Below are 10898 nucleotides of genomic sequence, written 5' to 3'. Positions count from 1 at the left end.
TATGGGGAGAGGGGGACAGGTAGAAGGACCATTTGATTCATCAGAAAGTTAATCTACCAACAGAAGTGAATATTGGTAGTTCAAGATGGAACTGGGGAGAAGTTTGGCATAGAATCAAGAACACGCAAGGTATTAGTACCGCTTTATAAAACTCTAGTGAGACCACACCTAGAATACTGCAGCCAATTTTGGTCACCATATCACAAAAAAGATGTTGAGAGTTTGGAAAAAAAATCAAAGAGCAACTAAGATGATCCAAGGCCTGGAGACTAAAACATAGGAAGAACGGCTGCAGGACTTAGGTTTGGCCAGTCTAAAGACAAGAAGAAACAGGGGTGACACGATAGCAGTGTTCCAGCATTTGGGGGGCTACCACAAGGAAGAGGGGATCAAATTATTCTCCAAAGCACCAGAGGGCAGGACAAGAAGCAATGGTTGGAAACTGATCAAAGAGAGAAGCAACCTGGAATTAAGGAGAAACCTCCTGACAGTGAAGACAATTAACCAGTGGAACAGCTGGCTACCAGAAATCGTGGACGCTCCATCACTGGAAATTAAAAAAAAGAGGCTAAACAGTCACTTGTCTGATACGAAGAAGAAGCTTCTTGGATGAGAAGCGAAACATCTTCAAAGAAAAACAAGAAATTCCAGTTGCCTACTGAAAAAAGCACCTTTGGGACAACCATAATAATAATAATAAAGTTGGAAGGGACCTTGGAGGTCATCTAGTCCAACCCCCTGCTCAGGCAGGAAACCCTACACCATTTTGGACAAATGGCTGTCCTGTCTTTCCTTAAAAACTTCCAGTGTTGGAGCATCCACCGCTTCTGGAGGCAGGTTGTTCCACTGGTTAATTGTTCTCACTGTCAGGAAGTTTCTCCTTAGTTCCAGGTTGCTTCTCTCCTTGATCAGTTTACATCCGTTGCTTCTTCGCCTGCCTTCAGGCGCTTTGGAGAATAGCTTGACTCCTGGACGACTGAGAATCTTCATAGACACTTTCCTTATGAATTTCCTGTGCAAGTCTATTTTACAGATTTTTTTAAAAAAAACTTAGAAATCCTATAATTTAGCAACATTTCAAACCAAATCATCCTTCAGGTCCAGCTCAACCCAAACCCACATCCAGGTGAGTTTCCTGACCAGACAATGGAAGCGGGTTGACATTGCCTTCTTATTTATACTTAAGTGTTGTTTCCAATGCCCCGTCTTTCCTGGCCTTCACATCTTAATAGGGACCCTTTTGAAAATTCACAAAACAGCCTTAATTGTCTTTCCTCATCTGAAGTGCACGTTTCAATTTAGTTATCCTTCCGTTCTTGCCCTTCCGTGATGTGTCACTTCTTAGCTGACAGATGCATGAGCAACGTGCCTATTTTTAAATAAGATCTAAACTATTGATGAAAGTGGACAGAATCGACATTTAAATCTATGCATCCAGAAGGGAAGCAGACTGGAAATAGATGGATGACTCATCTCGTTCTCCCTCAGCTTCTTAATTCATAACACAGCAACTTGGCTTCTTACAGTGGCCATCGTGAAATTTAATTATAGCAGTGTTCCAATATCTCAGGGGTTACCACAAAGAAGACCTATTACACCTAAAGGCAGGACAAGAAGCAATGGATGGAAAAACAATAGATAGTGAAGCAATGGATGTGTTGCATGAGAAAAGCACATCTTCCTTCCCCTGTCCTTACCACTTTCTACAGGGGGATGATCGAGAGCATCCTGTCATACAGCATCACAGTCTATTCTATTCTATATTATATTCTAACTCTATTCTATTCTATTCTATTCTATTCTATTCTATTCTATTCTATTCTATTCTATACTCTGCGTTCTACTCTATTCTATTCTACTCTATTCTACTCTACTCTATTCTATTCTACGCTACTCTACTCTGCATTCTATTCTATTCTATACTCTGCATTCTACTCTATTCTATTCTACTCTATTCTATTCTACTCTATTCTATATACTCTACTCTACTCTACATTCTATTTTATTCTATTCTATTCTGTTCTGTTCTGTTCTGTTCTATTCTGTTCTAGTCTAGTCTAGTCTAGTCTAGTCTAGTCTAGTCTAGTCTAGTCTAGTCTAGTCTAGTCTAGTCTATTATGGGGCCATCTGTTCTTTCTTTAAATCTCCCATCAAAACTGATTGTGTCCTACCCATTCTTAAACAGAAGTAAACTTGTGGCTTCCCCCCCCCCCATTGCCTTCTTTCACGTTTTACTGTCGATGCTACTGGTTGTCCAGCACCAAACCTTAGTTGTCTATAAATCTATAAATCAATGCAATGAACATGAATTTGGGCAAACTCCAGGAAACAATGGAGGACAGCAGGGACAGGCATCCTATAGTCCATAGGGTTGTAAAGAGTCAGACATGACTTAATGACTGAACAGCAATAGAGTATCGCTGCACACAGAGCTATCTAACAATATGCAAGCAAATAGGTTATTCAGTTTATCTATCCACTGAAATTCAACAATTAGACTCCATAGACCCAATAGGACCAAACCCTCCTCTTTCTACTTCTGCAAGCAACCCTCAGATTAGTCCCACAGAATCCCCAGTTTCCTGGAGTAGGTTTAGTTAGGGATCCTCTATAGCTATGAGGATCACAATAGCAATAGCACTTATCTTCACAGTGCTTTACAGCCCTCTCTAAGTGGTATACAGAGTCAGCATGTTGCCTCAACACCCTCTAAGCAGTTTACAGAGTCAGCATATTTTCCCCAACAATCTGGGTCCTCAGTTTACCAACCTCGGAAGGATGGAAAGCTGAGTCAACCTTGAGCTGGTGAGAATCGAACTGCCAACTGCAGGCAGCCAGCAGGCAGCAGAAGTAGCCTGCAGTACTGCATTCTCACCACTGCGCCACCACGGCTCATATACTTATATACTCAATCATGGAGTATAGCAATATTCCATGCTTCCATTTTTTTAAATCCCTCGCTCCATGCATCCATCCCTAATTTTGACTCTCTAGCCCCAATTGAAAAAAAAATCAATAAGTAGGATCTTCCCAATTGTTCAGCTTTTGAGCTCTTACTTTCAGGACAGTTCTCCTACCTGTTCAGCCGAAATCCCCTTTTATTGGAAAACCATTCAAGATGACCTTGCCGAATATAATACGGAAAGTCAGTTATAAATTCCATTTTTACCTTTATGGGAATACAAACCAACCTGACTGGGGTCGCCACATTCAAGGATGGGATGGTGCAAGAATTGGCCAGCTTGGTTTCCTGTTCGATGTTCAAACCGGCTGCCTGGAACAGATTACTCAGATCAGCCACTTTTCCTTTACGGATGGCCCGTAAGGAATGCCTCCGATAGTCATCACGAGCTTGGCGAGCCTTATGGCTCCTTTCTTCGTCTGCAGCCTTGGAACGACGTACTGCAGGCATGAAAAACAGGAAGGAAGGAAAGAAAGAATCATAAATGTCTCCCTCATTTTGCTTTTTCCTTTGAATTACAATGGTCTATAATCAGTAGTGGGATTCAGATAGGTGAACAACCGGTTCTCTGCATGGATGCTGCTTCTGGAAGTCCATTCTGGGCCTGGGCAACAAAAAATTAGCTACCGGTTCTGCCGAAGTGGTGCGAACTGGCTGAATCCCACCACTGTCTATAATGGTCTGTGAGAAGAACCTTGGGATGCAGGAGGAGGAGGAGGAGGAGGAGGAGGAGGAGGAGGAGGAGCCACAGCCGAGTCAACCACCACATGAGAGATGTTTTGACCTTCCAGGTGAAAAAAAAGGCTAAGTAACACACCTTAGTGGTGATGAAGCTATGGTGGAAAATGGTAGTAAGTATGGTGGTAAGTTTGGACTTGTAGACCTTTCCCAATCAAGACACAGGTCAGCCTTCCCAAGAAGACCAGACAGAAAACAGATGGGATGAGCTAATTCAACTTTATTGTATGGCTTCATTAGCAGAATCTTACAAGTCTGAAAGTATAAATCTCTCACCATCTCCTTTTGTATCCTGATAAATTAAGGAGGATCTTTTCTGAGGGTCTTTCTCTGCCTCCTCCCCCCTTATCTGATCGTTCCCTAGTCAGCCTCTCTTTCCCCCCCCCCATCTTCCTAAGGTCATACGCACATACTATCACACCACAACATTACCCACACGTGCTCTGGAAGGTAGAAACTCAAAAGTAAACCCACAGGGTCCCAGAAGGAAACTGAGGAAGAAAGAACAAGCTTGCCACTTCAAATGGAGCCTGCTTAAAGGACACTGAGTTGGCCCACTTTGCTCTCTGGAGCACGATAGAATGGGGACATTTTTAAAGTTATGGAGATCTTCAGACCCAGCAGAAAAGACCTCAGATACCTGAGCCCACAGAAAAGGAAGTGTCTCCAATGAGTTCTCTGGAAATTAAAGGCAAGGAAGACGAGAACTGGTTTTACGCTTGTGCGGTTTTGTTACTGTACGTTTACAAGAAAGATACTTGTGTTGGTACTCATTACTTTGGTTTCATGCCTCAAAGGGCTCACTTCTACATGGGAGATGACATCCACATAAGACAGCCAATTTGGTCTAGTTCAGGGGTAGGCAACCTTGGCTCTTTTATGACTCGTGGACTTCAACTCCCAGAATTCATGAGCCAGCCACACTGAGGGGAAAGGGAGAGGTTTCCAAGCTGAGCCATGCCGGCTCAGGAATTCTGGGAGTTGAAGTCCACGAGTCATGAAGGAGCCAAGGTTGCCTACCCCTGGCTTTGACCAATGGTAGGCAACCTTGGCTCTTTTATGACTTGTGGACATCAACTCCCAGAACTCCTGAGCCAGCCACGCTGAGGGGAAAGGGAGAGGTTTCCAAGCTGAGCCAGGCTGGCTCAGGAATTCTGGGAGTTGAAGTCCACGAGTCATAAAAGAGCCAAGGTTGCCTACCCCTGGTCTAGTGGTTAAGGCACTAGGCTAGAAAGCGGGAGTTTGTGAGTTCAAGTCCCACCTTCAACCACGAAAGCCAACTGTGTAACTTTGGGACCATCACCGAGAGGTTGTGAGTTCTAGACCCGTCTTAGGCATGAAAGCCAACTGGGTGACCCTGAGCCACTCCCTCCCTCTCTCTCAGCCCAGTCCGCCTCACAGGGTTGGTGTTGTAGGGAAAGGAGGAGGAGGAAGGTGTGTTGGATGTTTGCCGCCTTGTGTTGTTTGTGAAAATAATAAAAGCAGGATACAAATCATTCGTAAATATGCAGACTCTCATTTGGTAGCAGTAATCACTGGCCTTGGCCAGGGCTTGGTAACTAAGCAGGGCTGGGAAATCACAAGCATCCAGGATGCCGGGAACAAACCAGGGATATATGATCCCCAATAAAAAATTGCAACAATCCGACTCGAAGCTTGGTTTTTATTTTTCTATAGGCTGAGCTACCGTATTAAGATTTGTCCAGGAAGTCATGCTTCCCCAAAGTAAGATAAAGCTGAAAAGGCTGCTGAGTCAGGCCCCAGATAAGATGAAGCTGAAGCCTCTTCAAATGGAGCTAAAGCGTCAGTCTCAATTGCACAAAGACCGACGGTCTTGAAATGGTTCAAAAAAAATAGCTAATTTGAAGCTCTGTTGCAAAGACCTCCCCACAGAGCTGATGGTTAATAATCTGGGATTGTAAAGGGAATTTAATTGATGACAGCACCGATTGCAAAATGAAAGGAAAAGGCTTTTGTAGAATTCCTTTCTTTCTCTCTTTCTTTCTTTCTTTCTCTCTTTCTTTCTCTTTTTCTCTTTCTTTCTTTTTCCTTCCTTCCTGCCTTCCTGCCATCTTTGCTTCCTTCCTTCTTTGCTTCTTTGCTTCTTTCCTTCCTTTTTTTCTTTTTCTTTCCTTCTTTCCGTCCTTCTTTTTTCTTTTCTTTCATTTTCTTTCCTTCTTTCATTCCTTCCTTCCTCCCTCTTTCTTCCCTCCCTCCCTCCCTCCTTCCTTCCTTCCTTTCTTTCTTTTCTTTCTTTCCTTCTTTCCTTCCTTCTTTCCTCCCTCCTTCCTCCTCCCTTCTTTCTTTCTTTCTTTCTTTTTCTTTTTTCTTTCTTTCTTCTTTCTTTCTTTCCTTCTTTCTTTCTTTCATTCCTTCCTTTTTCTTTCCTTCCTTCCTTCCTTCCTCCCTCCTCCTTTTCTTTCTTTCTTTCTTTCTTTCTTTCTTTCCTTCTTTCCTTCCTTCCTCCCTCCCTCCCTCCTCCTCCTCCTTCTTTCTTTCTTTCTTTCTTTCTTTTTCTTTCTTTCTTTTCTTTCTTTCCTTCTTTCTTTCTTTTTCCTTCCTTTTTCTTTCTTTCCTTCCTTCCTTCCTTCCTTCCTCCTCCTTTTCTTTCTTTCTTTCTTTCTTTCTTTCTTTCTTTCTTTCACAAGCTATATCCTTTCTTTTATAAACTCAGATTTCTTCTTTCAGGCTGAATCACCTTTATTCCAGATTTTTCTATAGGCAGTCTGGATGCTGCCCACACCCTAATATCTGAAGAGGAATTGTGAGTTCAAATGTCTTTCTGTGCAGAAGAGCTATTACTCGTGCTAAACTTCTCTAAATTTCCGGAAAATAAAAATTGGATAAATTCTTTCTACTTATTTTTTTTTTTTTTTACTTTTTCGTGTCCGGAATGAAGCATTGCGTTAAAAAGCGCATAAACATTTTATTGCTCTAATTCCGTTTAACAGCCAATTTTATGAACCGCTTTGATGTCATATCCAGCTGCATTTTTTAAAATAAAGACATCAATGAATTTCTGCTCTTGGGGCTGAATTTGTGAAAAATTACAGCATTGGGGACAGATTAGAAGATGTTCATATGTTACGGCTTCGTTTACTGTTTCGAAGAGCTGAGAGTCAGAGGGAAATATATCGTAAAGAGGTCCTTTAATATGCATTTCCTTTTTTTAATCATTTACTCCAGCTGCTTGCTGGTTAATAGTCCTTGGTCTGTAGCTAATTGGGAAGGAGTTGCAACACATAATCCAGATTCAAACTGTATTGAGCTGCAAATATTGCACTGTATGGTTTTCTTCACTGTATCTTGCAACCTCTTGAAAAAAATATGAGATTGCCAATGAAAACTTAAGCAGACCATGGCTTATATTGATTATGCCCAAAACGATCGTGCCTGCATTGATGAGAATTCACACTGATAGCTCCATCTTTCATCTGAGAGGTCAAAGCAGCTTACTTGGGGGTCTGCTTTCATTCTTCTTTGCCCGGCTCTGAGAAGTTGATTGGAAGGAGAAAAACTGACTGGAATCAAAACTCAATGGAGTTCCATTGAGATATGAGTCTTGCAAGCCGATTATAAACCCCTCTTGTTCTCTTTCCTCCTTCTCCTTCTCCTTCTCCTTCTCCTTCTCCTTCTCCTTCTCCTTCTCCTCCTCCTCCTCCTCCTCCTCCTCCTCCTCCTTCTGACTCACCAAGCAGAATCCGCTTGTTCCTCCTATTATTCATAATGAAAAGTTATTGTCGAACATTATTTGATTATGGTCTGGTTCCTCAACTTGCTCCCATAATTGAGCTGTATATTAGCACTATTATCAAATAAATTACGTTTTATCAACTTGCTGAAAACACCATGGTGATGGGATTTTACTGAGATAAAATTGTTCTGCCCGTGGTCTACCACATGAGCATGCAGAGATAAAACTAGTTCACTTTTTTTTCTTGAGATATTCTATTAGATCTTCTTCTTCTTCTTCTTCTTCTTCTTCTTCTTCTTCTTCTTCTTCTTCTTCTTCTTCTTCTTCTTCTTCTTCTTCTTCTTCTTCTTCTTCTTCTTCTTCTTCTTCTTCTTCTTCTTCTTCTTCTTCTTCTTCTTCTTCTTCTTCTTCTTCTTCTTCTTCTTCTTCTTCTCCTTCTCCTTCTCCTTCTCCTTCTTCTCCTCCTCCTCCTCCTCCTCTCTGCTCAGGAAGGAAACCATATGCCATATACCATTTCAGCCAAATGGTTGTCCAATCTCTTCTTAAAAACTTCCAGTGTTGGAGCGTTCAGAACTTCTGAAGGCAACTGGTTCCATTGATTAATTGTTCTCACTGTCATGATTTTTCTCCTAAGTTCTAGATTGGTTCTCTCCTTGATTGGTTTCCATCCATTTTCTATAGGAGAGAAGGAGAGGACACTATGCGTGTAACTTTTAACTCCTGAAAGAAAAGGTTGCTACAGCAGAAAGAACTTTTGAATACAGAATATAAGGGTGATTAGAATTAGAATTAGAATTAGAATTAGAATTGGAATTGGAATTGGAATTAGAATCAGAATCAGAATCAGAATCAGAATCAGAATCAGAATCAGAATCAGAATCAGAATCAGAATCAGAATAGAGCTGGAAGGGACCTTGGAGGTCTTCTACTCCAGCCCCCTGCTCAAGCAGGAGAAGCTATACCATTTCAGATAAGTGACTGTCTAGCTTCATCTTAAAAACCTCCAGTGATGATGAGAATTTTATTTCTGTTTGTCTGCATAATTGTTTAAGAAGAAACAACTTGGCTAGGGTGGAAGAAGCAGTAGAGATATTTATGAAGTTATGAACGGTCCAGGGGAAGAGTAAACATTTTCTCCCTCCCTTCCCAAATATTCCGAGTTTCATTTGCTATTTTTGGGGGGGGGGGAAGAGGGGGTTAGATTAATTCATGTAAGGCAGCTTTTTCCGTGGTTATTACTTGTGACAGCTAAATTGAATTTTCACATACCAAAGCAGAATACAACTCCACCATGGTTTAGATTCTAAATCAAGCAAGACGAAAAAGCCAGCAGAGTCATCATACCTGCTTGGAGAAAGCAAAGGTACCTGGCTGGGCTAGTAGCCAAGTAACGGACCAGAAAGATCTTATTTTGACCTGGTGGATGGAATTCTTGGATGGAAATTCAGAAGAGAACCGGTTTCTGCGTTTTAAAGAGTTGCTTTTTTTTTCTTTAAAGAGGATTAAAGGGTTTATCTCAATTACCTAGAAAAAAAAAAGCAATGTTATTACTTGTTTGGCTCAGCAAATAAAAAAGTAGTAGTAGAAGAAGAAGAGCCACAGCAGTGAATTAAGCAGAACATCGAAATTAGCTACGCTTCGCCTATCGACTTGGCAGTGGGCAGCCCTGGGACGAGATGAATCCTCATTCATTTAGAAATTCCACCCGCTAAGTAAATTATTTGCATCGTCGGTGTATCCCTGCAATTTTCACAGCCCGGAGCAGCTGCACTCGGTCCAACACCAGCCCTTCTGAACCTTGGCAGCGCTGAGCGGAGCAGCTGATGTGAAAGCTGGAAGACCTCGTGGGACCAGCTCTGCCCCTAATGGATANATCAACCTGGATAGACTTCATCAACAACCTGGATTCCATCTTTTGTGTTCCTTTTATCAACCTGGAAACCTTCTCCTGGATACTCTTCATCAACCTGGATAGACTTCATCAACAACCTGGATTCCACCTTTTGGGTATCTGTCATCAACCTGGAAAGCTTTTCCTGGATATTCTTCATCAATTGGATATCCTTCATCAATTTCAGCAACCTTCTCTTGGATACTCCATCAACCTGGATACCCACTCCTAGATGCCTCTTATCATTCTGCAGCTCTTCAAAAGTAATAGAATATCTCTTGCAGACATCCAGTTAGGAAACCCCACCCTGAATGATTCCACAAGCATATTTTCATATGAATCAGATAAAAGTATTGGCGGGATTTCTCAACGTCTTTAAAAACTGTAACAAGGTTTTCCTCTTTTCTCTAGACAGACACTTCTTTCAGAAAAACTTTCGAATTACACCATGAAGTATCCTGTATCTTTAAGATTAGCATGGTCAGTGCAGCCTACCATGCTAATGCAATACAGACTAACTGGCTATATGTGATCAAAACACCAAACTGCTTGTTCTGCTATTCAGGTTTCCTTTTAAGAATGCATTGAATATTAGAATTTTTTTGATGCTAAGAGCTGCTAATCAGTGCCACAATCTGCCCAGAACAATGGTGGCTGAATGACAAGCACTCACAAATATTTTATTGCATTCCTGTTGATCAAAGGGTTGGAATCCTGCCTTATAAGATCTCTCTCAACCTGTGCCTTCTATGATTGCCTGAATGTATTTTTACAACGACCATAAAGACAAAGCTTGTATTGAACCGATGTTTTATAAAATATCTGAGATCACATGGATATATTAGAATTAAATATGTGTATATGTATGTATGTGTGTGTGTGTGTGTATGTGTGTTTGTGTGTGTGTGTGTGTGTGTGTGTGCTTGTATGGGTTTTTGTGTTTGTGTGTGTAGAGATAGATGATAGATAAATAGATAGATGACTGATAGAGATAGATAGATAGATAGATAGATAGATAGATAGATAGATAGATAGATAGATAGATAGATAAATAGATATAGATAGATAGATAGATAGATAGATAGATAGATAGATAGATAGATAGATAGATAGACAGACAGATGATATATGATTAGACAGATAGATAGATAGATAGATAGATAGATAGATAGATAGATAGATAGATAGATAGATAGAGATAGACAGACAGACAGACAGAGACAGACAGACAGACAGACAGACAGATGATAGATGATTAGATAGGTAGGTAGGGAGAGAGAGAGAGAAAGAGAGAGAGAGAGATGATGGAGAGAGGGAGAGAGGGAGAGATTGATAGACAGATAGATGTAGATGATAGATACATTGATACACTGTTTAATAGCACTGATCAACATCAATATATATTTAAATATTTCTAAATAGCCAACAGGTTTAAGACAACTTTCTTCATGTTGGATGCTTTGTTTAAAACAGCCAAAGATGAGAAATACGTACTTTGGGACTTGGGAGAAAAGAAATGAAACGTTGGCATATGGGATTGCACCAACAGAATTGAAAAATCTGGATGTGTGTGTATGTGTGTCTGTTAAAAACAGACCTGGGTCAACTGTACG

The 10898-nt window shown here is 41.0% G+C and overlaps 1 protein-coding gene across 1 annotated transcript in view; it reads right to left on the bottom strand.

Moving 5' to 3' along the window:
• Nucleotides 1–10898, bottom strand: part of SH2D4B (SH2 domain containing 4B) — a 68565-nt gene that overhangs the window by 26146 nt on the left and 31521 nt on the right. The window contains exon 5 of the mRNA XM_015825999.1: nucleotides 3192–3402. Within this exon, the coding sequence (XP_015681485.1) occupies nucleotides 3192–3402 (211 nt within the window). The remainder of the gene's footprint in view (nucleotides 1–3191; nucleotides 3403–10898) is intronic.

This window comes from Protobothrops mucrosquamatus, unplaced genomic scaffold (assembly GCF_001527695.2).
Source record: "Protobothrops mucrosquamatus isolate PMUCROS unplaced genomic scaffold, P.Mucros_1.0 scaffold2923, whole genome shotgun sequence".
Taxonomy (NCBI): domain Eukaryota; kingdom Metazoa; phylum Chordata; class Lepidosauria; order Squamata; family Viperidae; genus Protobothrops; species Protobothrops mucrosquamatus.
The sequence above is the reverse complement of the archived record's forward strand: the minus strand, read 5'-3'. Positions and strand labels throughout refer to the sequence as shown.